Below are 26,149 nucleotides of genomic sequence, written 5' to 3'. Positions count from 1 at the left end.
CTGGGGGAGGGCGGCTCAAATAAGCCGAGGAATTAGAACTACCTTCCGCAAGTGCCTGCTTCCAGGGCTGCGGGAGGGGGCGCGCCCGGCGGTCCCCCTTCTTGCTCACCTTAGAAGAGGGCCGCCGAGGAGCCCCCTCCCCACTCCGCAGGCCCAAATCTGCGAATTCTCTATCGTGGGAGAAGGGCGCAATGGCAGCCAAAGTGACAGAGGAAGAGGCCTGAGCCACAGGTACCACCAAGCAGAACAGACACTTCCGGAGAGAGAGGGACCCTCCGACGGACCCCGAGAGCTGGCCCCAGAGGTACGCACCGTCCGCAGGAACTGGACCTCGTCCTCGCCCTCTCCTCCGTCCCCCATGACGTCGGCGCCCGAGGGGCCGGGGCTGAGAGGGAGGCCGCAGGGGAAGGGGCCGCAAGGCGGGCGAGAAGGCTGCGGGGCCGGCTGGGGTCGGCGACCGCGGGGGGCGCCGGAGACGCGGGCGAGGCAGATGGAACTGCGAGGAGGACGCGCGCGCTGGACAGGGACGGGCGGAGGTCCCCGCCCCCGCGCCCCCATTGGGCCTCCGGGGGCAGGCCCCGCCCCTCCGGGTCCCGCCCCCTCCGGGCCCCGCCCCCTCCCGGGCCCCTCCCCCATTGGCCGCCCGGGGCGGGCCCCGCCCCCTCCCGGGCCCCCGCCCCCTCCCGGGCCCCGCCCCCATTGGGCCGCCCGGGGCGGGCCCCGCCCCTCCCGGGCCCCGCCCCCCCGGGCCCCGCCCCGCGCCCCCCACCCCAAGCCTCGGCGCGGGGCCTGCGGGGCGAGCGGGAGGGGGTGGTCTAGACGGCAGCCGCGCTCGCCCCGCCCGCGCGTAAGGCAGAGGCCGGACTCTCCCCGTTTCACAGAGGGGAAACTGAGGCTCTGAACGCGGCGGCCCTGGCGACGTCACGCACAGAGCGGGTGTGCGCACCCGCCTCCCGGACCAGGAAGCAGGACCCCGCGCGGCCGCGAGGAGTAAAGCCGGAGCCGAATCCGAATCCCAGACCTGCCCCCCCCCCCGCGCGGCCTTGGGCGGGTCACTTACCTGCCTGCGCCTCGGTTTCTCCAAACTGGAAAAGGGGCATGTGAATAAAACCCACCTCGGAGAGGGTTAGAGGCGGTCATTCACCTCCAGCGCTCGGAGCGGCCCTGCGCGCAGCGAGCGCGGGAGAAGCCTTGCTGCTGTTACTATTATTAAAAACTGCCTAACGCTAATGCGGCCAGAGCGGGAGCCAGAGCCCGTGTCTTTTGTGCCCCTTTTGCATTTCGGGCCCTGAGCCAAGATTTTTTAAAAATTAGATCCCGTTTGGTTGTCGCAGCCATCCTGCTGCTCTTCACGTGGCTTAGAGAATGAACGGAAAACGAGGGGCCCCCGCGCGCGAAAGCTGCAAGGACTCGGCGAGGCTCAGCCAGGCGGGTAGCCCTCGCGCCAGTCCTGCGAGTGGCACTCTTACGGCCCCCACTTACATGGTGACGACAGCTGGGCACGGAGAGCGGTGACTGGCCCAAGGTCACTCGAGCAGAGCTATTTGGAGCCAGAGCCAAGGTTCTTAACCATTATGCATTACTGTCTGGATATTCGCATGAAAACGCCTAAGCATCACAAAAACGGCTTCGCCGAGGCCGGTGCTGCTCCCCGCGGTTCGAACCCACCGCTCCCCCACCCCGGGCCGCCGGAGTCACCCGCGGCCTCTGCCCGCTGGCCGGGAGACGCCCCTTTATGCAGATGAGCGCCCCGGCCCGGGGGAGCGCGCAGCCCGCGGCCGCCTCCCCGGAAGGCTCCAGGAACCCGCTCCTTCCGGCTTCGGGGCTCGGGCGCCGCCCCGGGCGCGCTGCAGGAGGCCCCGGCCGGCTGGGTGCCCTCGCGGAGCAGGAGCGTGGCCTCTGCAGTTCTCTAAAACAGGCGGCTGTGGGGCCTGGAGGCCGAGCGCAGTGGCCGCACACGCCCGGGCCTCCCTGCCAGACAGGCAACTTGATGCCTTCCAGCCTCAGTTTCCTCATCTGTCAACTGGGTTTATTCGAACCAGTCCTAACCTCCTAATTGCATGAGGAAATCAATTAGAGCCTGTCACAGGGTAACTGATACAAAGGATCTATTAAAATTATTATCCTGAATATGTAATGGCATACATTAAGTTTTACAAAACAATGTTATAAATCAATATAATTATATATAAAATGTTATGAAGTGCTTAATAGATTGCTATATATTATGTAGTTAGATACTGATGTCAATACAATTGTAATATATATCACATAATTTTGTACCTTATCACTGAATGGCATAACATATAATTATATATTACGCTAATATTAGTTACAGAGCATAATTGCATTTTGTCTATTATATATTATGCATAATGCAATACAACATTGCATATTAAATAGTAGGGTTTTCCCTAACCTTTTATATGTAACATCAAATGATTCTGTGTTGTGCATTTATATCATGAGATATTAATAGTGTTTTTTGTTTTTCTCAGTCATCATTAAGGTTTTTTTTTTAAGATTTATTTATTTATTTATTTCTCCCCCCTTCCCTCTCCCACCCCTGCCCCAGTTGTCTGTTCTCTGTGTCCATTTGTTGCGTGTTCTTCTTTGTCCACTTCTGTTGTTGTCAGCGGCAGGGGAATCTGTGTTTCTTTTTGGTGCGTCATCTTGTTGTGTCAGCTCTCCGTGTGAGGGCGCCATTCTTAGGCAGGCTGCACTTTCTTTCACGCTGGGTGGCTCTCCTTACGGGGCACACTCATTGTGCGTGGGGCTCCCCTACGTGGGGGACACCCCTGCGTGGCAGGGCACTCCTTGCGCGCATCAGCACTGCGCATGGGCCAGCTCCACACGGGTCAAGGAGGCCCGGGGTTTGAACCGCGGACCTCCCATGTGGTAACCGCTGGGCCAAGGCCGTTTCCCCATTATGTGTTTTAAGACCGACCATGTTGCTCTGTGGACACCTGGCCTGTGGCCGTGGGTGGCTTTGCAGAACTCCCTGGTGACTGTCCCCTTCCGTTTTTCCACTCGTTCCCTGGACATCCAGGCTTCCTCCAGCTCCCGGAAAAGAGCGTGGCAGCGAACACCCCAGGGACCAGAGGGAGCATGCTTTGATACTCACACCCAAGGGCTCTGGCTGGGGGCGCGTCGCGCGCAAGCTCTCGCCCTTGGGATGGCAACCCACTCAGTGAATCCAGGTCTCCACATCCCCAACCTCCACTTGACATTTTCCAAGGTCTAATGTTTGCCAGAATAATAGGCTGACTCACTGTGGTTTTACTTTGCATTTCCCCGATCAGTTACCAATAACTTCTAGCATCTTCTCAGGTGTCTGTCAGAGTTTTGGGTTTCCTTGTTCCCTGCTCATAATCTTTGCGTATTTGCCCATAGGTACTGTCTTTTTTTTTTTTTCTTGATGATGTGCAGCAGTCCCGTGTACATTTTAGATATTAATTGCTCTTCAGTTTTAAACACTATAAAGACCTTTTCCCCTTCTATCATTGACTATTTCTCCCATAGTGCCTTGTTACAAAGAAATCTTTATTGGGATGCTAGCAAACGTTACCCTTCCCCTGCACTGTGTGTGTCAGCGGTCTGCCTCGGCAGGCTGGTCTTTCCCTCCGTGCTTGCTAGTGGTGTTACTGTAGGCACTCACCATCCCTGCGGGCTCGAGGGCGGCGCGGGTTACGCCGGTGCCAGGGCCGTTTCCGATCGCCCTCCCTCGGGTTGCTCAGCAGCCCCAGAGTCTGGAGACTCACGCTTCCAGCTCGGCTCCGCCAGAAGCCAGTGTTGCCGGAGATGAGCAGGGCAACAATCTGCAGACCACGGAGGCACCGCCGGGGGGCGGGGGGGCAGAGGAGAAGTGGAAAGAGGCAGGAGGAGACAGAGGGAGGGTCTGAAACAGTGATTCGTCCTATGATGGGAAGGTTGAAGAGGGCAGGCTCTGCACCTGTCTAAATGTGAAAAAATACTCAAGGTGTTTTTTTTTTTTTTAGTAAACACATGAAAGAAACAGAAATATATAGCGGGAATGCTGTTGGGTAGAATCCACTAAGATACTGGGGTTGGGAGAATCAGACTAATTACCGTGACCCTTTCAGTTCTGGGTACATACCCTGCAGAAAATGTTCACAGCAGCATAATTTACACTAGCCCCAAAATGGAAACTACTCAAATGTCCGTCAACAGGAAAATGGGTCAGTAAATCACGGAATGGTCACACGATGGAAGATTATACCACAGTGACACTGAATAAACTACAGCCACATGGGAGCACCTCAGAGACACGAGGCTGAGTGGAAGGCAGGCACAAGACATGATTCCAATTACATACAGATCAAAACCAGGCAAAACTGCTCTGTCCGTTAGGAGTCAGGCTCCTGGTAACTTTGGGGAGGTAGGTGACTGAGAGGGGGCACGAGGGGGCTTCTCAGGGGTTGGGGATATTCTGTTTCTTAATTCTTGTGAATGACACATGGGCAGACAACAGTTCTGGTTGTAAGAAACGAAGATTAGTTTAGTTTTCGCATAAAGGAAGAAAATATTAATTAATGTAACCTGGCAGCCTACTGCCTCAGTCTCCCACTCCCGGGTTAAGCAGGAACAAAGGAAACCAGCTTAAGCCAGTCCTATAGGCAGTAAAAAAGATGCCCAGAAAAGAGCTAAGTCAATACTAATTCAGCACTAAATTCTGTTCCTTATTTGGCAAAGGGGAGCAGGTAAAGCTAAAATGGTTGGAATGTGATGGGGGATGCTGTTAGTCACAAACTTTTGCATGGGAAAGTTAGAGCTCGGATAGGTTGTAATTTCTGAAGTATCCAATCTATGGAGAAACAGAGCAAGGGTTTGCGATCTAGGCTTAAGGGTATAAATTGAGTCGTTTTTCTTTGTTCCGGGCATTAGCCACGTTTTCTGGTTGTGTGCCCCTTCTTGCAAGATTGACAATAAATTCTTTTCTTCTCCACAACTGGGTAAGCCTTATTTTCTTCCAGCAGATTTCTTTCTTACACAGTGACCCCCCACAACTTGTAATACTGGTCACACCTGACCGGGGGGGGGGGGGGCAGAGGGATGGGGAGGGCAGCAGGAAGACGTTTTACCTCCTGTAATGTTTCCATAATAAGATAGCAACGGTCCTTAGGATTGCTATGAGGCTTAAATGAGGTAATATTTTAAAAGTCCTTGGAACAGTGTGTGGTACATAAGGGCTGACAGTAATAAAAGTCACAAAATGAAAATGTTTCTGGGGTACAAACTGTGTCATTAAAACTAAACTAGGGAAGCGGATGTGGCTCAAGTGATTGGGCTCCCGCCTACCATATGGGAAGTCTGGGGGATTCCCGGGTGAAAGCAGGGGGCCTGCACGGAGGGCTGATGCAACAAGAGGACGCAACAAAGGAGACATGGAGGAGGGACCGCTGGAGATGCAGCAAACCAGGGAGCTGAGGTGGCGCAAGCCTTTGAGTGCCTCTCTCCCACATGGAAGGTCCTGGGGCTCCTGGCAAATGGACACAGCAACCAGCCAGTGAAAAAACACAAGGGGGCGGGCATAAAAAAAAATAAATCTTAAAAAAAAAAAAAGCTAAACTAGGAAGAAAAAGAAGAAACGTAAGAAGAAGTCTACAAAACAGTACGATTTGTCACTTTCCACTCCAACCTTGTGCTCACATGGAAGTACAGACTTTTCTTTTGATCTGGTGCTTGCGTTTTCTACACCAGTGTGTTCCTATGAGGGATACTTAAACAGAAGCTTTGTAGCGAAGTCTGACAGCAGCAGAACAGAGAATCACGGGGCAAGAGACAGAAAGATGGGGGAGATAGGAGAGAGGCGGTGCCTGGGGGTGGGGGCAGCGGCACCGGAAACCTCGGCCTAGAGGGATCCCCCACGGGGGGGAGGGGGCCCCTTGGTCTCTCCCCAGCCTCTTCCTTCCCCCTGGCCTGGGGGTGGGTGGGGAGGGACAGTTCCTCTTTCCCTGCCCAGCACTGAGGCGGCCCCAGCTCCCAAGGGGCTAAGCAGCGGGCGCGGGGGCGCAGGGGAGGAGCTGAGCCCGCCGGGGCAGGACCCCCTCCCTCCCCAGGAAACATGAACAGGAAAGACAGCAAGAGGTGAGAAGACCCTCCCCTCGGAGAGCAGGGACGCCCGAGCCCCTGCGCCTCCCGCGGCGTGGAAGGTGGGGGCGGGGGGGGGGGGTGAGGGGGTCGGGCTCCCCTGGAGTCGGGAGCAGGGGGTGCCTGGCAGAAAGACGCTTTGGGCAGAGCCCGGCGAGGGCTGGAGCCGTGGGCCTGGGTGCTTGCGCCTTTTCCTCCCTCTCTCTGGGGTTTCAGCTGCCCTAAGTCTCCCCCACCCCATCCCAGCGCCCTAGATGAGGCGTCTCTGTCCTGCCTGGGGTCTCAGTGCTCCTCCAGCACAGTCCGCTGTCGCCTGGACTGGAAACTCCAGGCTCCTGCAGGGCTCTGCCCCGGGGGAGGGGAGTGTGACGCAGGGTGCAGGCAGGCGAGGCGCTCCCCTGCCTCTTAAACCACCCCAGGCTGCTCCCGACACCAAAGGGGGCCCGACTGTCGGCAGGTAAGGGTGGTATGCCAGCGGGTTCTGGCCCGGGTTTCCTAGAGCCTCCTGTCCCCACGGGTGCTGATGGTGGCTGGGTCCCCAGAGTGGGCAGCTCCTCTGGCAGGTGCCAGCATGTCTCTGATGGGCCAAGGGGTCCCTCTCCCATAATATTCAGCAGTTGAGTGGTGGAGCCCTGGCTGCACCATTTCCTGGCTGTGTGACTTCAGGTAAGTCACTTAACTGCTCTGTGTCTCAATCTCCTCTTGTGTCAACAGGATAATCATAGTTCCAGGCTGGAGGGGCATGTAAGGCCTCAGGGAGGCCATCCAGACCAGCGGGCCTCCAACCTTCCATCAAGAGCAGTTTGCTGGGCCCACCCCCAAAGTTTCTGATTTTGTAGGTCTGGGGTGAGGCGGCAGAGCCTGCACTTGTACTGAGTTCCAGGGGATGCTGCAGCTCCTAGCCCGCGGCCGGCCTTTGCAGCCCGCTGGAGACAGAGCACTCCATCCCCTGCCGGGCACGTGCGTGGCACTCCAGGAACGCCAGCTGTCGCTCAACAGCACTCACTGCCCCTTTACGGAGCCCTTAGCCTCTGCCAGGGGACACGGCTGGGCGCTACTCTGAGGGCTTCCGTCTTTTGGGGTCCAGCCTGCGCCCTGCACCTAGCTTCTAGTCTGCCTCTCTCACTTTCTCTCTCCGCACCTCAAGTTAAATTCTCACCTCTGGCCACTTAGCCTGGGCAAACAGTCCCCCTTTTTTAGCACTTCCGGGAGCCAGGCATCCAATGCACACAACTTCTTGGAGAAGATACAAGGATCGCCCACGTTTTTCATGTGAGGAAACTGAGGCCCAGAGAAATTAGGTGACAAACACCAAGTCCCACAGCCAGCAGAGCTGCCTCCATTCCGGTTTTGTCTGACTCCTGGGTAAACCCCAGGCCACATGGGCCCGAGTCTGCCCCCTCCTTCCTTCCCCGTCCCTCTCTCTCCATTACCCTCTTTCCCCATCTAGAGCAGGAGCCTCAGGGAGGCCCAGGGCGCAGGCAGGTTATTTTTAAACTTTCCTTGAAGCTGTCTTAGCCCCAGGGACCCCGTCTGGCTCTGAGGAGTCCTGGGAGGCCACTTACAATCCCTATTTTTCTCTCCAGACCCCAAATCTAAGGATCTGGGCTGGCTGGGGGGAGGGGTCTGTCCCCCAGGAGGGGTGAGGGTGGAGGGGAAGAGCTACGATCCTAGAGGAGTGCCTGGGGAAGCGGGAGTAGAGACCAGAGGGGAATTCCGAGGGGCCTGCCTGAAGGTGGGAGCTGGGGAGGAGAGGAACAGGAACGCTGAGGATCTTCCGCCGTGAGTCCCTGGAGGCCAAGAGCAATCCCGGGGTCTGCCTGGTGGAAGTTTCTTCCATGACACAATGCCTTGGGACCAGACAATCAAGAGGAACTGGGGGACACAGGAGGGTTTCCTGTGACTTCCTGGGCGTTAGGGGCCTTAGTAGCCCTGGAGCTCTTCTCCCTTCATCTCCTGGGGGGGCTGGACTACTCCTGGGGTTTTTCTCCCATGAGTCAGCAGGTCAGGAGTGGACATGGGGCTTTGCCTTTAGGAAACTCCTTCCATGATGCTTGGGGCTCTGGGGTCATGAAGAATTCTGGGGGTCTGCTCGAAGGAAGGGGCTCCCATGAATCCCCCGGGGGCTGTGCCCACAGGAAGTCCCACCAGGAATGCCCAGGGAAGACAGGGGGGCGGGGCCGGCCCCGGCAGGCGCGCCGCTACAAGACGTGCCCCAGCCCCCGGGAAATCAGCAAGGTCATGGCTTCCATGGCCCTGGGTGTGCAGGAGGGCTACAGCGAAGACGAGCTGCTGGAGAAATGCATCCAGTCCTTCGGTGAGTGTCCCTTCCCTGCCAGCCCCCCAGTCCTATTGCTAGGCCGAGCGCCCGCCTGTCCCTCGGCCTCAGTTTGGGGAGGGATGAAATGGGAGCAGGGAATGAATCGCGGTCGCTACCTTCATAGGAGAGAGGCCTGCATTTCTTCCTGCACGGGGAGGGAGGGAGGCCTCCTTTGTGCCCAGGCTTGCGCTGGCACGAGCTGGGGATCTTGGGGTCCGCTCATAGCCGCCGGCTACTTAGTATCCACTTACCCACTATTTATACAAACAGAGGCAACAGAGTTTCACCCACCTATTGAAAGTTAGACTGCTAGTAAGTGGCAAAGCTGGGATTTGAACCCAAAAGAGCAGAGTCCAGCGCCCTCGCCTTGACCACTACGCTATGCACAGTACAGACAAGGAAACTGAGGCACAGGGAGGTTAAGGTGCTTGCCCAAGTTCACGCTGGGAGTTACTGGTCGAGCTGGGGTTTGAACCCGCAGTTCAGTGGACTCTGGAGCCTGTCCCCTGCCCTGGGGCGCTCTGACACGAAGGCCCCTTCTCCTGCCCGCCCCACAGACTCGGCCGGCAGCCTGCGCCGCGGGGACCACGTTCTCAACATGGTGCTGGCCATGCACAGCTGGGTGCTGCCTTCTGCTGACTTCGCGGCCCGGCTGCTGAGCTTATATCCTCCTGGCTGGAGCGGGCATGCGGGGCTGAGGGCAGGGCTTCAGGAACCGCAGGGGTGGGGACAGGGTGAGGCGCAGGTCCGGGGGGCCGGAGAGCAGAGCCTTGACTGCAACTCAAGTACCAGGAGGCCACAGGGCACACGCAGGAGCTGCGGCGGCTGCAGATCTGTCACCTGGTCAGGTAGAACCCCACTCCCGTGACCCCAGATCCCCACCCTGCTGCCCGCCTCCCCCCAAATCACCCAGACACTCCCCTGCCAGGTTCCCACAGACCGACCGAGCCCTGGCTAATATAAATCTCACTTTGAGACACCCTCAGCTTGGTTCCTGAGACCCTCTCAGGTCCCCTCAAACCCCCTCTTCCTAAAGACCCCTCCAGTCCTGATCCCAATGACCCTCTCCCGGCTGGTGCCCAAAGACACCTAGCTCTGCTCCCCAAGAGCCCCTAGCCTAGCTCCTGAGCTCCCCCTATCCTGCTGCCCAGCACTCCTGCCTCAGTCCTACCCAGCTACCTCCCATGGAACCTCCCACCTACCTGTTAGGAGACCCCCGATCCCCCTTCCAGAAATCCCCACAGCCCGGTGCGACCCCAAACCCTGACCTTCCAGAGACCCCCTGTACACCTCTAGAGAACCCCCCAGCCCAGCACCCAGAGACTCCTCACCCACGTGATCTCTTCCAGAGACCCTCCCCACCCCACCCCCAGCCTCATCCTTCCACCTCCCATCTGCTTTCAGGTACTGGACGACCCAACACCCTGAGGCGGTGCACCACGAGCCCCATCTAGAAGAGGTCATCGGGCGCTTCTGGGCGACTGTGGATGAGGAGGGAGGCCCCGCCCAGAGGAGCCTGGGGGGCTTCTCCAACCTGTGAGTCAGCCCTGCCCAGAGCCCCATCCCCTCAACCCTCTCCACCACCCTCCAACCCTCCCCGCCGAGCCCCTCCAATACTGTGCCCCTCTTTGCCCCCAGCCTGAGCCCTAGGGGCCCTGGCCCCCCGCCCCCCACGAGCAGTCCAGGCCTGGGCAAAAAACATAAAGTGTCCTTGCTTTTCGACCACCTGGAGACAGGGGAACTGGCTCAGCACCTCACGTACCTGGAGTTCCGGTCCTTCCAGGTTATCACGGTAAGGAACCCCCCCCCCAACCCAGCAGGGAAGGGCCTGGCTAGGGAGAGGCAAGACTGAGAAGACCCTTGCATGGACGTCGGGCAGGGATCCCAAACTCTCCAACCTGGGCGCTCAACAGCCCCGGAAAATGAGTGAAGCTGGCTGAGCACAGAGCCCTCGTGCTCCAGTTCTCCTCAGCCTCTGCCTAGCTGTGTGATACTGAATTCATTTTCTCATCCTCTCCGGAACCCAGTTTTCTCATCTGTAAAGTCTTCATTGGGCAGTTGGGGAATTAAATTAATTTGTCCACTTAAAAATACTTTATTGCCATGCCTGCTCAAAATACTTAGTAATCATTCATTTATTCAAGAAACATTTATTATGGCCCCTACTATGAGCTAAGCAATGGGGTTAGTGAACAAAATAGACAAAAATCCTTGCCCTTGTGGAATTGACAATTTAGTTGGGGGAGAGGCAGATAATAAGATTAATCAACAATTTCTATAATATATAGTCTATTAGAAGGTGCTGATGAGAGAAAATAAAGCATCTTATTGTGTGAGAGTGTGGCCTATGGGTGCCAGATCTTCCTACTTTATCTCTTTCACACTTTCTAGCTGTGTGATCTTGGGCAAGTCATTAAATTCACTGTGCCTCAGTTTTCTGTACTGTAAAAAGGGATATTAATAGTCATTGCCCCATAGGAACAGTGCTTGTTTCCAGAGTTAAGGCTGTATTTTACCATTTTTTATCTACCAAGTGACAATTTCACTTGCTTCAACCTATATATGTGTTAGCTGTTACCATCAGCATTTCAAGGGAAAGTGGAGATATGGCTCCTTAATGTGACATTTTCCTGATGGTTAAATATGTGTGCATATTTATTATTATTTACACCATAAACAGAACTGGTTGAGTGACCTCTATGGCCTCTTGCCTTCCAGTTATGGTGACAATAGTGGTAAGGAGGGGACTCCCACATGGGCCACTGCCGGGTCCCCAGTAGAGTATATCACATTGTTCTTTCAACCCTGGAATGATCCAAGAGGATGCTTTGGCTTTCCTTGGTTTTTCTCTTCTGGTTTGATTCATTCATTAATCAGTGTTTAGCGAATGCCTGCTATGCACCAGGCACTCTGCTAGAACTGGAGAGGTCTCTGAAAAGCTAATGCAGGAATAAAGACCTGAAGGAGAGGAGGGAGAGAACCACTAGGATTTCATGGGCAGAGTGATCTAGGCAGAGAAAATAACCAGTACAAAGGCCCTGAGGTGGGAGTGTATCTGAGACATTGGAGGAACGGTGTGGTTGGAACGGAGTGAGCAAGGGGGAGCATGATAGGACGTGATGTCAAAGATGTGATGGGGCACAGATCATGTGGAGCCTCGTGGGTCACGGGGAAGATGGTGGTTTCCACCTTACATGAGCTGGAGCCGCAGGGGGGGCTCTGAGCAGGGAGGGACGTGACCTCACCAGGTGTTCACAGGCGCCCTCTGGCCCCAGGTGGGGAACAGACTGTGGGGGGCCCAGAAATGGGACTGCTGGGAGTTCTGGAAGGAGAGGACTTCGCACAGGACTGAGGTGGGGGCAGAGGAGGAGTGAGAAGAGGGCAGGTGCTGAAAATATTTTGAAAGCAGAGTGGACAGGATTTGCTGGCGGAATGGGTATGGGTATAAAAGGTTGAACATTATGCTAAGTTTCCCTTGAGCAGAACTAAACAGATGATGGGTTGATACGCTAGTCCTCCTTCACTTCTCTGACTCTCCACTAGTCAGGTATGCAGTTAAGAGAGACAATGAGTTCTCACCCTGGCTCATGCCTGTGTGACCCTGGGCCATTTATTATCCTCTCTGTACCTCAATTGCTTCCTCTGTAATATGGGAATAATACTAGTATTCAACTTATAGAACTGTTGTGAGATTAAGTTATTTAATATGGCAAAGGGCTCAGAACAGTACCTGTCTTCATTTTAATTTTTGAAAAATTTAATAAACAAATTGTGTCCTTTTTCCAGGAATTTGGGGCTACTCATGGTTCCAGGCAGGGTGGCTGCTCTCAGATGGGAAAGGGTCATGGTGACTCCATGGATGTATGGTAGCCTGGGGGTGGGGGGGACAGGTTGACAAAGGTGACTTAGGCCAGGCCAAGCTAAGACACCGGAGGTCGTGACTGCCAGAGGCATGGACTTGTAAGGACAGAGCCTGAGGCCACGGTCCACCTGACGCCCACCTCGCCCGCAGCCCCAGGACCTGCGGGGCTATGTTTTGCAGGGCTCCGTGCGGGGCTGCCCGGCCCTGGAGGGTTCCGTACGCCTCACCAACAGCGTGTCCCGCTGGGTGCAGGTCATGGTGCTGAGCCGGCCCGGGCCAGCGCAGCGCGCGCAGGTGCTGGACAAGTTCATCCACGTGGCTCAGGTGAGGCCCGCCCTGCCTTTCCGCAGCTTTCCCGACGCTGGGCCCGCCGGCGGCGAGCGCCACCGCGCGCTGGTCCCTGAACTCGGCGCTCCGTGCCAGCCTAGGCGCCCAGGCCCTTGGCCCCAGGGGGCCCCGGGCGGTGACGTCACCATCTCCTGGCCCGCCCCCGAGGCCTCAGGACTGTGACCGCCCTTATTCCTTGACCCCGGCCCGCTGGCCCTAGCCTGGACCCTTGACTGTGTCCCTCCTGGTCTCGTTTCCCAAGCCCGATGCCTGAGTGTTGTATCCCCAGAGCAGAAAAAGAGACTCCTGTGTCCCCACTTTTACCTCAAACTCTCCAGTGCTCCGGGTCCCCCAGTCCCTAGCCCCCGGGGGGCCCTCTAGGACAGTGGCGTCATCCTCCCCTCCCGGCTGCCCCTCCTTGGCCCCGCCCCGCTGCACCCCGCCCCTCCCTTGCCCCTTTTTTCCAGTTGCCCGCTGTCGGTCGGGGTGAAAAGGAAAGCCCTCCTCCCCCAGGCCACGCCCCGCGGCGTGCTTCCTCGCAGGCCCCGCCCCGCCCGCGGCGTGCTTCCTCGCAGGCCCCGCCCCGCCCGCGGCGTGCTTCCTCGCAGGCCACGCCCCGCGGCGTGCTTCCTCGCAGGCCCCGCCCCGCCCGCGGCGTGCTTCCTCGCAGGCCACACCCCGCCCGCGGCCTCTCCCCTCGCCTGGCTTCCTCTTGTCAGAGGGTCAGATCTGGGGCCTGCGGCGTCTGCCTAGGGTCTCCTCGGTCTTAGCCTCTTTACTTCTCCTCCCCCTCACCACCTCCCCAGAGTGACCTCCGCCTTGTGAAAGGGGAGGGTGAGGGAATCCCCCGGATGGCCGTGGGCCCCACGTCTCTCACGGCAATCTGACCCCTCCATATCAGCCTGGCTTCCTTCACCTCTGCCCTGTTCCCCACCCCTGCCCTGCGCCCACACCTTCTTGTCTCCCGTCACCTGCTATGTGGCCTCTCACAGCTATGTGGCCTCTCAGATGCCCGTTTGACACCCTGACATCTGCATAACAGTCCCCCCCTGCCTAGTCCACACACCTGTATGGTCTAATCTCACCACACTTTTCCAACCTCAGGTTAGCCTGTCCCCTACCTGACCCCCTGGTACCTCTGACACCCCCACACAGCTCTTTGTGGCCACTCCTGCCTGACACACCCACCTTCCCTCACCTATCTTGATGCCCACACACCCCACACGTGCCTGAGTGCCCCAGCTCAACTGGGAGGCCCTCATCTGAATGTCCAACTTACCTGTCCTCACCCCATGGATACCCATCATCTCTGTGCATCTCCTCCCTTCCTAGAGGCTCCACCAGATGCAGAATTTCAACACGCTGATGGCAGTCACGGGAGGCCTGTGTCACAGCGCCATCTCCAGACTCAAGGACTCCCATGCCCACCTGAGCCCTGAGAGTACCAAGGTGAAGCCCCTTCACTCCCCAGAGTTCCAAGTGGTCAGCTGATCTGAATCCTGGCACTTGATCCCTGCCCAGGAGCCCCAGAACCACCCGAAGCCCTTGTCCCTCTAATCCCACTGACACCCAGGCCCTGTCTGCAGTCTTTCTCCCTCTTCGTCCACCCAGTACTGACCCCTCTGTACTCTCTTGTGTGTCTGGTCTTGAGACTGTGAGGGAAACAGAGATGAGAGAGATGCTAGCAGAGAACTTACAGTCCAGGTGGGGAGCTAAATTACCCAACAAAACTTCACCATCAGGGCCCCCCAAGAGAGGGACATGGGTTGGAGATGTCCTAAGAAGTGTATAGAGACTGAGTCATCATGAGTCTGGTGTGTGTGGCTGGAGTCAGGAAGTGGCAGAAAATTAGGCTAGAAATGAGCATGGGAAGATCCTGTTAGGGCTTTCAAGGTGTTTGGGCTTTATCCAGAGGGCAACATGGAGCTAGGGAAGGTTTAGGATTGACAGTAGCACCCATAATCAGATTTGGGTTTTCGAAAAATCCTTCTGGTAGGTAGTGTAGAAAGTGAATTAAAGAGGGAAGTCAAGCACCTGGTGAGGAGACGGGTGAGATGGCTTAACATCCTGTAAGCCATGTGATTTGTTCTTTGTGCTGAGGGTGTTCTGAGCCAAGGAGAAGAATCACCTCCAGCTGCCATGTGGAGAGTGGATTGAAAGGAGTGCAACTGAAGGCTGGGACTCCAAGGGGAAGCTGGAACGGGCGGCTCGGCAGAAGAGAGGACTGGGCCGGGGGAGCAACCATGAGGGTTGTGGAAGGAGGAGTGTCTCTAACCTGGGGAATGGGGAATGGTGGGACATCCCTGAGATAGGGATCCAAGAGGAAGAGCCATTTGTTGAGGCCAAGGTAGGGGGCCTGGGGAGGCGTCCAAGAGCTACTGAGCCTGGGGTCTGAGGTCCACACAGGTGGCTGCTACAGTAATCCCTAGTGGACTCGGAACAGAACTGATAATACGCCCCCCACTCCAACATGCCCTTCCACCCCTCACCCACGCAGGCCCTGCTGGAGCTGACCGAGCTCCTTGCCTCCCACAACAACTATGCCCGCTACCGCCGCACCTGGGCCGGCTCCACCGGCTTCCGGCTGCCTGTCCTGGGCGTGCACCTCAAGGACCTGGTATCCCTGCACGAGGCACAACCTGACAGGTTGCCTGATGGCCGCCTGCACCTGCCCAAGCTCAACAGCCTTTACCTGCGGCTGCAGGAGCTAGCAGCCCTCCAAAGGCAGCATCCACCTAGCAGTGCCAATGAGGACCTGCTACATCTGCTCACGGTGAGCTGCCCTGGCTAGGCCTGCCTCCCAGGGGCTGAGCCTGGAGGGGCCTGAGATTCAGGGTCTCTGGCTGAGTAAGGGTTTGTGGGACCAGGATAGAATAGTGCCAGGATGCACGCGCTTTGAAGCCAGAACTTCTAGGGTTTTATCTAGCTGTATGATCTTACTCCAGCACTTAATCTCTCAGTTTCCTTACCTGCAAAGTGGGAATTGTTGAGAAGACTCAATCAATAGTGTAATCCATATAAAGTACTTTCAACAGTTTCTGGAACACACTGACTGTATACAAGTGATGCTATTTTCTCTGCTTCCCCCCAGGGACTCAAATATTCATTATCTGAGCTCCCAGGACCGCTTTGGGTTCCCCCACTCCTTTAGCCCAAGGGTTTGAGCCTCTCATCCTGCTAGTCCAAAACTCAAAAGATTTAACATGTGCAGGAATCTAAGCAAAGTGCTACCAAGTTACTGATCACTTAGCCAAATACCATGCTAAACACCTTCAACAGATTACCTCAGTCCCCTATGAGGTGGAGCCCCCTATCGTGTCCAATCTGCAGATTGGGAAACTGAGGCCCAAGGAGATAAAGGCACTTGCCTACTGTCCCACAGCAGTCAAACTAGGATTTGAACCCAGGAAAGCCAGCTTCAGAGCCCACGTGTTCACCACCACACCCTGTACTGATTCAGGGTGGGATCCTGAAGATTGTTTTTATATATTTTTTAAGATTTATTACGCCACCCCACCCCCTGCCACTTGCTTGCTGTCTGCTCTGTGTCCATTTGCTGTGTGTTCTTCTGTGTCTGCTTGTCTCCCTCTGTTGCATCATCTTGCTGCGACAGCTCTCTGTGGGCGTGGGTCAGCTTGCCTTCACAAGGGAGCCGTGGGACAAGAACCTGAGGGCTCCCATATGGTAGATGGGAGCCCAATCGATTGAGCCACATCCGCTTCCGGTTTTTAATCTTTGTGTGAAGATAGTTTTAATTGGGAGAGACTGGGATTCTGAGGGCCATGGAGTCTAAGACTGAAAAGGATGTCTTCAGACCCATAAGACAGAGCTGGCACAATCTTCAGGGTCCAGTGCAAAATGAAAATGTGGGGCTCCTTGTTCAAAAATTAAGAATTTCAAGACAGTGACAGCAGAGCATTAAATGAACTGCAGGCCTTTTCCTGGGCCACTGCCTGGGTCACAGGTGCATGAAGCCAACCCTGCCCTAAGGCCCTATGTATGCTTTATAGATTCCAAGAGGCCCTCAGCCTAAGTATTTATTGAGCACCTACTGGGTGCCAGGCATGACTTTAGGCACTGGGGACACAGCAGTGAGCAAGACAAAAATGAAAAACAAAAAAAAGCCATTGCTCTGCTTTGGGGCTGACATTCCAGTGGGGGAGACAGCCAATAAAACAAGGCATACAAGGAAATCATGTACTCCACCTGTGGACTACATGAAATGCTGCGGAGAAGATAAAGCTGAAAGGGGCATAAGAAGTGACATGGGCTTGTAACTGTAAATACATCAAAAAGGACCTCAGTAAGAAAGTGGCATTTATGGCATAGGAGAGAGGGTTGGTGTGGAGGGTAAGGGGGCCTTGGTGGGAAAGACTTTGGGAAGAGGATGGAGAGTGGGGTCCAGGCAGGGACACAGGCTGTAGGCAGAGGGCACGAGAGCCTGATAATGGAGTCGAGGAGGAACTTGTTGCTCCTGCCTACCCCACAGCTTTCCCTGGATCTCTTCTACACAGAGGATGAGATCTACGAGCTTTCTTATGCCCGGGAGCCTCGCTGTCCCAAAAGTCTGGTAAGGCCTGACCCTTGATCTCTGACACCAGCCCAAGCCTATGCACTGACTAAGTGTGTCCCTCTGTTCCAACCCAGCCACCTTCCCCTTTCAAAGCACCCCTGGTGGTGGAGTGGGCCCCTGGAGTGACGCCCAAGCCTGACAGGGTCACCCTGGGTCTGCATGTGGAGCAGCTGGTGGAGGTAAGGAGCCTGTAGCCACGTGGGACCAGGAGAGATGTCTGTGTAACCCTAAACCCAGAGGAGGGGATCGAAGACCATGGGGATCATACCTTGATAATCTGGCCTTACTTTCCTCTTCCTGTGCATCTGCAAAGTCCGTGTTCAAGAATTATGACCCTGAAGGCCGAGGAACCATCTCTCAGGAGGACTTTGAGCGACTCTCAGGCAACTTCCCCTTTGCCTGCCATGGGCTTCACCCACCCCCTCGCCAGGAGTAAGTGGTCCCAACTCCTGGGCCCCCAAAAGATTAGGATACTGGATTTCTGGGCCTGGGGAAGAAGAGGCCAGGGGCCTGGACTCCTGGGTCTGTGAGAAATGGGCTGGCCATGCTGAAGCACCATTTCTGCCCCCCAGGAATGGCTCCTACAGCCGAGAGGAGCTGACGGGTTACCTGCTCCGGGCCAGTGCCATCTGCTCCAAACTGGGCCTGGCTTTCCTGCATTCCTTCCATGAGGTCGCCTTCCGCAAGCCCACCTTCTGTGACAGCTGCAGCGGCTTCGTGAGCATGCTGCCCTGCTCTTGTTCTCAGGCCACTCTCCATCGCCCGAAGGGGTCCCCAACTCTTCACAGCCTGGGGCCAGAAAACCAACCTCACCCTGGAGTGCTAACAGTCCCCAAACCCCAGATAATCCCCAAATTCCAGACATTCCTCCACAACCCTAGATAATCCTCAAATTCCAGATAATTCTCCAGGTTCAAATAACGTACAAACTTCATATAAATCCTAAACACTGGATATTCCCTATATTTTGGCTAATCTCCAAATTCCAGATAATCCCCAAATCCTAGACAATCTCCAAATGTGGATATCTAAACCCTGGATAATCTTCCACACTCTGGATAAGATAAAAACCTGGGTAGATTATCACCAACAGGACTAATCTCCAAATCTCCAGAGTCCAAATAATTCAAACCCTGGATAACTTCCAAATTCAAGGTATTATCAAACTCTGGGTATTGGACAAATCTCTATCCCCAAACTCAGTAATTTGGCTTACTTCCAAATTTATTTATTCATTCAACAAAAATACTGAGCACCTACTATGTGCCAGGCACAGTTATAGGCCCTGGGGATACAGTGGAAAACACGGCACAATCCATGTCCATAGGTTACATTTTATTAATCCCCAAATTCCATACCCCCACTGCACAGCCCTCCCCCCACCTGGGGTGGGTAACTGATTCAGCTTTCTCTTCCCAGCTCTGGGGTGTCACCAAGCAAGGCTACCGCTGTCGGGGTGAGTGGGGCATCAGTGAGGGAGAAGAGCCTCTGGGCCAGCAGGCTGGGAGGGCATGGGTTGGGCCCCTGGCTGCTAACTGTCCACCTTCCCCCAGACTGTGGGCTGTGCTGCCACAAACACTGCAAAGACCAAGTGAAGGTGGAGTGTAAAAAGAGGCCAGCCAAGAGCGACGTGGATCACCCTGGGGCCCCTGTCTCTTTCACGCCAGCTCCTCAGGCCAGCTCCGGTAAGGCCCAGGGTGTGGCAATCCTGGGAAGGATGGGGATTGGTTCTAAGGTCATGACGCCCTCCGTCATACTCACATCCCTTCCATCCCACAAACAGGCTCCGAGGAAAACCTCTCCAACGCGCTATCCCTGGAACCAGAGACTGTGACCCATCTTCGCCATGCTTGGACCCAGACGGAGCCCCCACATTCTTCCTGGGTGCCAGAGATGGTGAGGAGGAGCTGCCCCCAGATGAGGAGAGGGCAGGCCATCTGCCTGGGGGACACCAGACAGATTGGGGAAGCATAGGAGAATAAAAACGTACAGGTCTCAATTGCTTGGGTGGGAGAGTATAGATACTGGTTAAATCAACATGGATAGAAAAATAGAAGTTGCACTATGCTGGAAAAAAATTTAAGGGTAACCAGTAGAACAAAAATAAGATTGGGAGGAGGGGGAAAAGAAAAAAAAAAAACGGTAAAACGACAAGAATAAGGCCATACATCAGGAGCTACGGTAAGTGTCTGGAATAAATTCTGCCATTCAAGTGCAGAGACTCTCAGACTAGGTTGAAAAAGAAATCCACAGGGGACGTACCCTCCTCATTCAACAGAGGTCCGGCTGAGCCCTGCCCCTGCAGTGAAATGCCTCATCGCACCTCCCACTCCCACATCACCCCCGTCTTCCTCCTTCCAGGTCCCCTTCCCAGTGGCAGTCCCACCATTCACCCTGTCCTCCAAGCCAAATTCCAGACATCATCTTGGTCTCTTGTCTCCCTCACCCCTACCTCTAAAGTCAGTCACCAAGTCCCTTTATTCTGCCTCCAGCAAAACTTCCAAAAACATCACCTCCTTTCCATCCATTGTCTTAGTTGGAGTTTCCAATCACCTCTAACCCTGAAAATTATTTTTTTCTTTTGCATAATAGTGGCTATAAACCATAGTCTTTTTCCTGGCCACTTAGTATTTGTATAGCTCTGTGTTGGAGACATTTAGACAGATGACATCTCACCAACTTCTTATAATCATCGTTCTGCTGATGAGGAAATTGAGGCTCCAAGAGGTTAAGCTGCTCACCCAAGAGAGCAGAGCTCCTAAGTGCTGGAGGCAGGACTCAAACGCAGGTGTTCCATCGCCTCTAAGACAAGCTCCTAACCACTTTGCCATACTGTCAATCAGAATGGATCCAGAGGAGGTAGGGAGAGGGTACACAGAGTTCCAAACTCCTGGGTTCCAGGAAGGGAGGCAGCAGCTGGGAAGAAAATTCAACAGGGAGCCCGTGGACAGCAGTCACATCGTGGCCTTCCTCTGCCCAGAACCCTCGGTGGTTCCGTCCTACTCAGCGTGAAAGCTGAAGGCCTCACCGTGGCCCACGAAGCCCCACAGCTCCGCCCCGCCACCTCTCTGCCCCTGCCTCTCACCATCCGCCCATCACCCAGCCTGCTTCAGCCACACTGGCTCCTGGATGCTTCTTCAATGTGCCAAGAACACTCTTGCCTCAGGGCCTCTGCACTGGCTCTTCCCTCTGCCTCTGGAACTCTGCCCCAGAGGCCTGCATGCCTCTCTCTTTGGGACTTTGCTCAACTGTCACCTTCTCAGTGAGGCCTCTCCTCAATTACTAACCCCCACAGTCCTGACCCTCCCCCCCTGCTTTATTTTTCTCCACAGTACTTATCCCCAGCTGACAAACTAGTTATTTTATGTCTTTATCTTCTGGCAGAAATGCCAGCTCGAGGAGAGCAGGGATTTTTTTTTTTTTTTTTTTTTTAATTTTTTTATTTTTTATTGACTTTGTAATAATATTACATTAAAAATATACATGTGAGGTCCCATTCAACCCCACCCCCCCCACCCCCCCCCCCCCCCCCCAACAACACTCGCTCCCATCATCATGACACATCCATTGGATTTGGTAAGTACATCCTTGGGCACCTCTGCACCTCATATACATTGGTTCACATCATGGCCCATACTCTCCTCTATTCCATCATGTAGGCCCTGTGAGGATTTACAATGTCCGGTGATTACCTCTGAAGCACCATCCAGGGCAGCTCCATGTCCCGAAGATGCCCCCACCTCTCATCTCTTCCTGCCTTTCCCCATACCCTTTGTCCATTATGTCCACTTTTCCCAATCCAATGCCACCTCTTCTATGTGGACACTGGATTGGTTGTGTCCATTGCACCTTTATGTCAAGAGGAGGCTCAGATTCCACCTGGATGCTGGATGCAATCCTCCCATTTTCAGTTGTAATCACTCTAGGCTCCATGGTGTGGTGGTTGTCCTTCTTCACCTCCATCTTAGCTGAGTGTGGTAAGTCCAATAAATCAGATTGTAGGTGCTGGAGTCTGTTGAGGCTCAGGATCTGGCTATCACATTGTCAGTCCAGAGATTCAAATCCCCTAAATATACCCCAAACCCCAACATTAACTGCACCTCCAGCACATTAGCATGAAAGTCTTATGAAGGGAGATCCCATCTGAGTCCAGATTCATCACACATAAACACCATTTCCAAAGAGGGGCCATCTCCCTGGTAGTTAACCCCATCAGCCATGACCATAACTCCCATGGGTCTCCTTAGCCCTCAAAGGAACCAATATCTGGGGGTTGTATCGAGAGCAGGGATTTTGAACTCTCTTTCGTTGCTATATGCCCAGTGCCTAGAACAGTGCCAGCACAAACCTGGTAAATGTCTAATACCTGAACATCTCCTTCCCCATGCCCGCAGGAAGGGAAAGATGTGTTACTGAGGAGCAAAGAACTGTGCAGTTCACAGCAGCAGGAGTCTGTCCAGACACAGGAGACAGAGACCCCCTGCTCCTCCTCAAACCCTGGTGCCTCCGACCTGGCCCCTATAGAGATAAGTTCTACAGTTGTCATAAATTAAATTTATTTTATAGAAAACATGGCCCTGGTGTGGACTGGTGGATAGGGGTAGGACATTTGGGACTTCAAAAACAGCAGGCAGGGGTCCTGAGTACCAGATGACAAGAAAAACCCTCAAACAACTCCCCAAAGATAATTGATGGCCTCATCATCTTATGGAGAACCCACCTACCCAGCAATCCCCTTCACTTCTTCTTCTTCTTGCGGCCCCAGCACTGGCGGCCTGCCTTCCGCCCATCTCCGCCCTCTCTTCGGCTCTGCCAGCTGGGCATGGGCACCTCCAGCTCATTTGGGCGGCCCCCCCGGTCTGGCACACTGCCCATAAGCACCTGAGGGTTGAATAGATTTGAGATTCAGAGAAGAAAAATATTGTGGACAAGAGGGCCAGAGTGCAAAGGGAATAGCGTGAGATTGAAAAAAAGGAAGGGCAAATGTTAACTAGGTATAGTGGCTGGGAGGAGGAGCTGGACTGGTGAAAGATGTGGGCCAGGAGCTTCAGCGAGGAGGAAGTAAAGAAATGGGAATAACAGAGGCCCAAGGCCCTACCAGATATTAATCAGAGTACCTCAACTTTGTCTATTTCATATTTGGGGTTTTGTATGCCATTTTCAGGAAATCAGTGGTTTTTCTAAATATCCATCATTTGTGCACCTCCTGTATTTACTTTTTCCTCAAAACAAATCGCCTTTTTTTTTCTTAAATTTTGTCATATCCTTTACTGTTCTAGACCTTATTCCCTAGTACTTATTAATATAAGTATAAAACTACTTAGAGGAATATGTGGCTAAATATGTAATCATTTAAACAAATAGTACCTCTGCTTAAAATTAAAGCAATGAATACAATCAATAGAATAATGGGGCAGTAGGGGAGGATTTTAAGCTACAACCTGAGAGGTGGGCAGGGACTCAGTAAATAGCTGAACTTTGTTTTGGAGGCACTGGGGAGCCATGGAAGGATTCTAAGCCGGGAGTGACATGGCCAGATTGTTGTGTTGGAAAGATCCTTCTGGCTATGCTGTGGCAGGGGGATTAGAAATGGTGAGTCTTGAGGCCAGGAACCCAGGCAGAAGGCTAGAGCAGAAACCCAGGTGTGAGAGGACAGGCTGGACCGGGGCAAAGGCTAAAAGCTAGATCTGGAGGCGAAGGGGATGCCCACCTTGTTGACAGCACAGCAGGTCCCTTGGCGGGCAGCCACACTGGTGGCTGGGACAAGGCGAGACAGATCAGCTCGGGCAGCCAGGACATGGGCGATGGAGACAGCCGATTCCGGGGTCAGAGCCTCTCGAACTGGGATCAGCACTGCCTTCATGGCCTCTCCCTGGGCCTGGGGGTGAGTGGACATAGAGGAGGTACTCAAGTGCTTCAGGGTCAGATGTATCATCTTGGAAGCACTGCTTCCTTGCTCAGGGCCTCACTCCCCATATCTTTAAAGTAAGGGGCATATAGGTCTGAAGTCACTCTCAGCTCAGAGCTGGGAATTCTTGAATGCCCTGGAGAACCCCAAAATTCTAGAAGCTCCAAACCTCACTTGAATCAAAAATGGCCAGTGGCTCACACCCTATAAGAGGGTGATGTTCCTGGCCCTCATTCCTTTACCCTGAACCTACTGTAGCCCCCACAACTGAGCCTCCTCACCCTAACCCGGGTCCTTTCCCCACACCTGTGCCCGCTCACTCCAGTGGAAAGCAGATATTGTGAGGTCCAGGCGTGTGAGGAGGAGGCAGCGGCGGCAGCAATACTGGTCTCGCAGGCTTTGAGACAGGGACTCCAAAGCTTCCTGGTAGAAAAGGGCTGGGTCACCCCAGGGGCCTCCTCACCCCTGTCCCTGGGTGCGACACTGTTCACTTACAGCCCCACAGAGTCTTACCCATCTGGGTGAGTCCAGTGGGTAGCTGAGGAGGGGCTGCATGGACTCTGCCGGCAGGGAAGGCAGCAGCTCTGAGATCTGATGGGAGGAGTCAAAGGCAACTGGGACAGAAATAGGGTGGACCCCTCCACAAAGGCCACAAAGCAAGAATGACAGTCACAGCTCTAGAAAAACATCCTTGTGGTGGGGACACGCCTGCCAGAGCCCATTTGGGAAAGACATCACGTCCCCCTTCCCCAGAACGGGGAGATGGCCCGGGAGATGGGGAAGAGATCAGCTCCACACCTTGGCATGAAAATCCTGCAGCAACCGGCTGGCAAGGATCCCCGGTGTGGATACAGGCAGCCCCAGGACTTGGAGGATAAGGACCAGTTCCTGAACCATGCCGGTTCCCTCTTCTGCCCCTTCCTCACCAGGCAGCGCAGGGCTGGGGTCCAGCAAGGGGCGCAGGTGCAAGAGGCGGGCAGCCTGGAGCTCCGAGCAGAGAAAGCCTAAGAGTAGGGGAAAAAAGGGAGGCGTGCAGATCGAAGAGGGCTGTCACCCCACCTAACACGGGGCAAAAAATCCCTTCCGCTTCAAAACCTTCCTGCTCCAAAATAGATCCTGCATAGGCCCCACCCACTTTGAAAGCCTGGTTCCGCCTCAGCATTCAGACCCCGTCCACTACCACCTGTTCGGCTTAATCTAAACCCAAATCACTTGGGCCTCCAGGCGCAACCCCCTAACCGCCCCCCTCCCCCCCGCGCCGTAAGAATTCTAGCCCCGCCCATCTCCAAGCCCTGGGCCCACCCCAATCCTCGACCCCTCCCACCTCGGGCCCTCCGGCCACTCCGCGCCCCGGCCCCACCTCGCTAGTCGGAGCCCGCCCACCCTAGAGGCTGGGACCCGCCCACACCCGCATCCCCGGTCCGCCGGGGGCTCACGCAGCAGGCGCAGACACGCGCCGGGCTCCCGCAGCGCCGCCACGCAGTACCCCTCGGAGAGCGCGCGGTCCGGGCAGTGCAGCTCCCGCAGCAGGCCGGCCAGGTGTCGCAGGAACTCCTCCTCCGCGCCGGGGCCTGCAAGAGGCCGGAGACGTCAGGGCGCGGCAGCGGCGGCACCCGGGGCCCACCCGCCGGCCTCTGTGTCCGTACACACCCTCGCCGGTGTTCAGCGCCTTCGCGCCCTCCGACTCCTCCAGGGCGCCCAGAGCCGCCAGCTCCGCCGCCAGCCGCGCGCACAGAGCCCGGAAGTCTGGGCACGCCGTGCCCCGGGACGCCGCCTCAGCGAAGCCGTTATACCTGAGGCGGCCGGGGCAGTGGGGGGCGGTCAGGACGGGAGGACGCGGCCTTCCCCGCACCCTTCTCACGCACCCCCTCACCCCTCCTCACCCCAGTGCTTGCAGGTCCTTGGCCACCGCGGCCCGCTCGCGCGCCTCCACCCCCGCCATGAACGCGTCCCCTGGGCGCCCCGCGAGCGCCCTGTCGCTCAGCGCGAGGCCCCGCCCCTGCGGCGCGGCGTGGCGAAGCCAACCAATCAGCCTCTCCCCGCGAATGGCTTCAGCGTTCCAATTGGTGCAGGAGGAAGCACAGTCCGTCCCCCGGTCCGCCCGGCGGAAACAGAGAGGCGGTGCGAGCTGTCCGGGCTCTAGCACCGCCTCCCGGCTGTGAATTCCAGAGCCTGTGTTCGTAATGCCGGCTGTCGCGGCGAGCCTGTGGGTGTCGCTACTGCTGCGACAGAAAAGCAACCTCGATTTGCGTTTCCGAGGCCCTCTGCATTTGAAGCTCCTCCCCCCCCTCCCCGAATCCAGAAACTTGCTCCCTCCCTTTCTGCCTTGGATTGGAATTACGTCGAGACCCCGGAACCCGGCTCACCCCAACCCCTGGGGACCAGAGCTAGGCCTTCTTACTCATGGATCAGAGTGTCCCCGTTCGGTTTTCACGCCCTCCCTCCCTAGGCCTTGGAGGGATTGCACTCGAGAAGTCAGGCAGTCAAGGGTTAGGGTTTGACTCCACCACTCACCAGCTCTGTGTCCCCGCCAAACTGCTTTCCCAGCTGTATAAGCCTCATTAAAAAAAAGACCTACTGTCTTTAAATATATATATAATAGTAAAATGCATGTAACAAGAATCATTTTAATCATTTTAATTGGACAGTTCTTTGACATTAAGTACATTGGAAATAACTTTCACCATGATCTATTTCCAGACTATTTTCATCATCCCAAACCAAAACTCATACTCATTTAGTAATAAGTCCCCGATATCCCTCCTCCCACCCCTGATCAATACTATTTGCTTTCTGTCTAACGAATTTGTTTATTCTTTCATGTAAGAGAAATCATAAAATATTTGCCCTCTTGTGCTCCCATGGACCTCCCATGTGGTATGTGGGAGCCCAATAGATTGAGCCACATCCACTTCCAGCCAGTTTAGTTTTCCCCTCTCCCTTCCCCAGCCCTGCTGTGTTTTTCTCCTCTGGGCTTCACCCGGATTCAATCCTGGGGAACTCTGATGTGGAGAGAGTTTTCCTGTCACTTGTGCCACTTCAGTTCCT

At 55.2% G+C, this 26,149-nt stretch overlaps 2 protein-coding genes across 5 annotated transcripts; one reads left to right on the top strand and one right to left on the bottom strand.

Annotated features, from left to right (window-relative positions):
* The first annotated feature begins 8,181 nt into the window (after positions 1 to 8,181).
* RASGRP4 (RAS guanyl releasing protein 4) lies at positions 8,182 to 21,767 on the top strand. Its single transcript, XM_071208991.1, has 16 exons — positions 8,182 to 8,428; positions 8,989 to 9,119; positions 9,218 to 9,279; positions 9,836 to 9,967; positions 10,070 to 10,223; positions 12,444 to 12,617; positions 13,953 to 14,069; positions 15,118 to 15,393; positions 17,110 to 17,190; positions 17,268 to 17,372; positions 17,507 to 17,625; positions 17,766 to 17,910; positions 18,613 to 18,649; positions 18,747 to 18,878; positions 18,977 to 19,089; positions 21,588 to 21,767. The coding sequence occupies exons 1-16, from the start codon at positions 8,182 to 8,184 to the stop codon at positions 21,744 to 21,746; spliced, it is 2,184 nt and encodes a 727-aa protein (XP_071065092.1). The 3' UTR covers positions 21,747 to 21,767.
* On the bottom strand, positions 17,876 to 25,087 carry FAM98C (family with sequence similarity 98 member C). 4 transcript variants are annotated; one of them, XR_009181579.2, is made up of 10 exons: positions 24,985 to 25,087; positions 24,752 to 24,894; positions 24,538 to 24,672; positions 23,900 to 24,105; positions 23,615 to 23,692; positions 23,408 to 23,524; positions 22,904 to 23,071; positions 21,918 to 22,074; positions 19,870 to 20,109; positions 17,876 to 17,982 (listed from the first exon to the last, which is right to left on the bottom strand). XR_009181579.2 is itself a non-coding variant. In XM_058280187.2 (9 exons), the coding sequence occupies exons 1-8, from the start codon at positions 25,041 to 25,043 to the stop codon at positions 21,931 to 21,933; spliced, it is 1,050 nt and encodes a 349-aa protein (XP_058136170.1). In that variant the 5' UTR covers positions 25,044 to 25,087; the 3' UTR covers positions 17,898 to 17,982; positions 21,918 to 21,930. The 4 variants fall into 4 exon arrangements, 3 of the variants coding, with proteins under 3 accessions (XP_058136170.1, XP_058136169.1, XP_012376511.2); XM_058280187.2 differs by lacking the exon at positions 19,870 to 20,109 and having other exon boundaries at positions 17,898 to 17,982; XM_058280186.2 differs by lacking the exon at positions 17,876 to 17,982 and having other exon boundaries at positions 18,508 to 20,109.
* Positions 25,088 to 26,149: the final 1,062 nt, after the last annotated feature.

This window comes from Dasypus novemcinctus, chromosome 18 (assembly GCF_030445035.2).
Source record: "Dasypus novemcinctus isolate mDasNov1 chromosome 18, mDasNov1.1.hap2, whole genome shotgun sequence".
NCBI classification, from domain to species: Eukaryota; Metazoa; Chordata; class Mammalia; order Cingulata; family Dasypodidae; genus Dasypus; species Dasypus novemcinctus.
This window is presented reverse-complemented; position numbering and strand designations above follow the sequence as displayed.

Coding starts and splice junctions, on each gene's coding strand:
- RASGRP4 (XM_071208991.1), top strand. CDS start 8,182: ATGAAGAATTCTGGGGGTCTGCTCGAAGGAAGGGGCTCCCATGAATCC. Junction 10,224..12,443: donor GGTCCTTCCAGGTTATCACG/GTAAGGAACCCC, acceptor CCTCGCCCGCAG/CCCCAGGACCTGCGGGGCTA. Junction 14,070..15,117: donor TGAGCCCTGAGAGTACCAAG/GTGAAGCCCCTT, acceptor TCACCCACGCAG/GCCCTGCTGGAGCTGACCGA.
- FAM98C (XM_058280187.2), bottom strand. CDS start 25,043: ATGGCGGGGGTGGAGGCGCGCGAGCGGGCCGCGGTGGCCAAGGACCTG. Junction 24,673..24,751: donor GGCGCTGAACACCGGCGAGG/GTGTGTACGGAC, acceptor GGCCTCTTGCAG/GCCCCGGCGCGGAGGAGGAG. Junction 23,693..23,899: donor TGCAGGATTTTCATGCCAAG/GTGTGGAGCTGA, acceptor TCCTCCCATCAG/ATCTCAGAGCTGCTGCCTTC.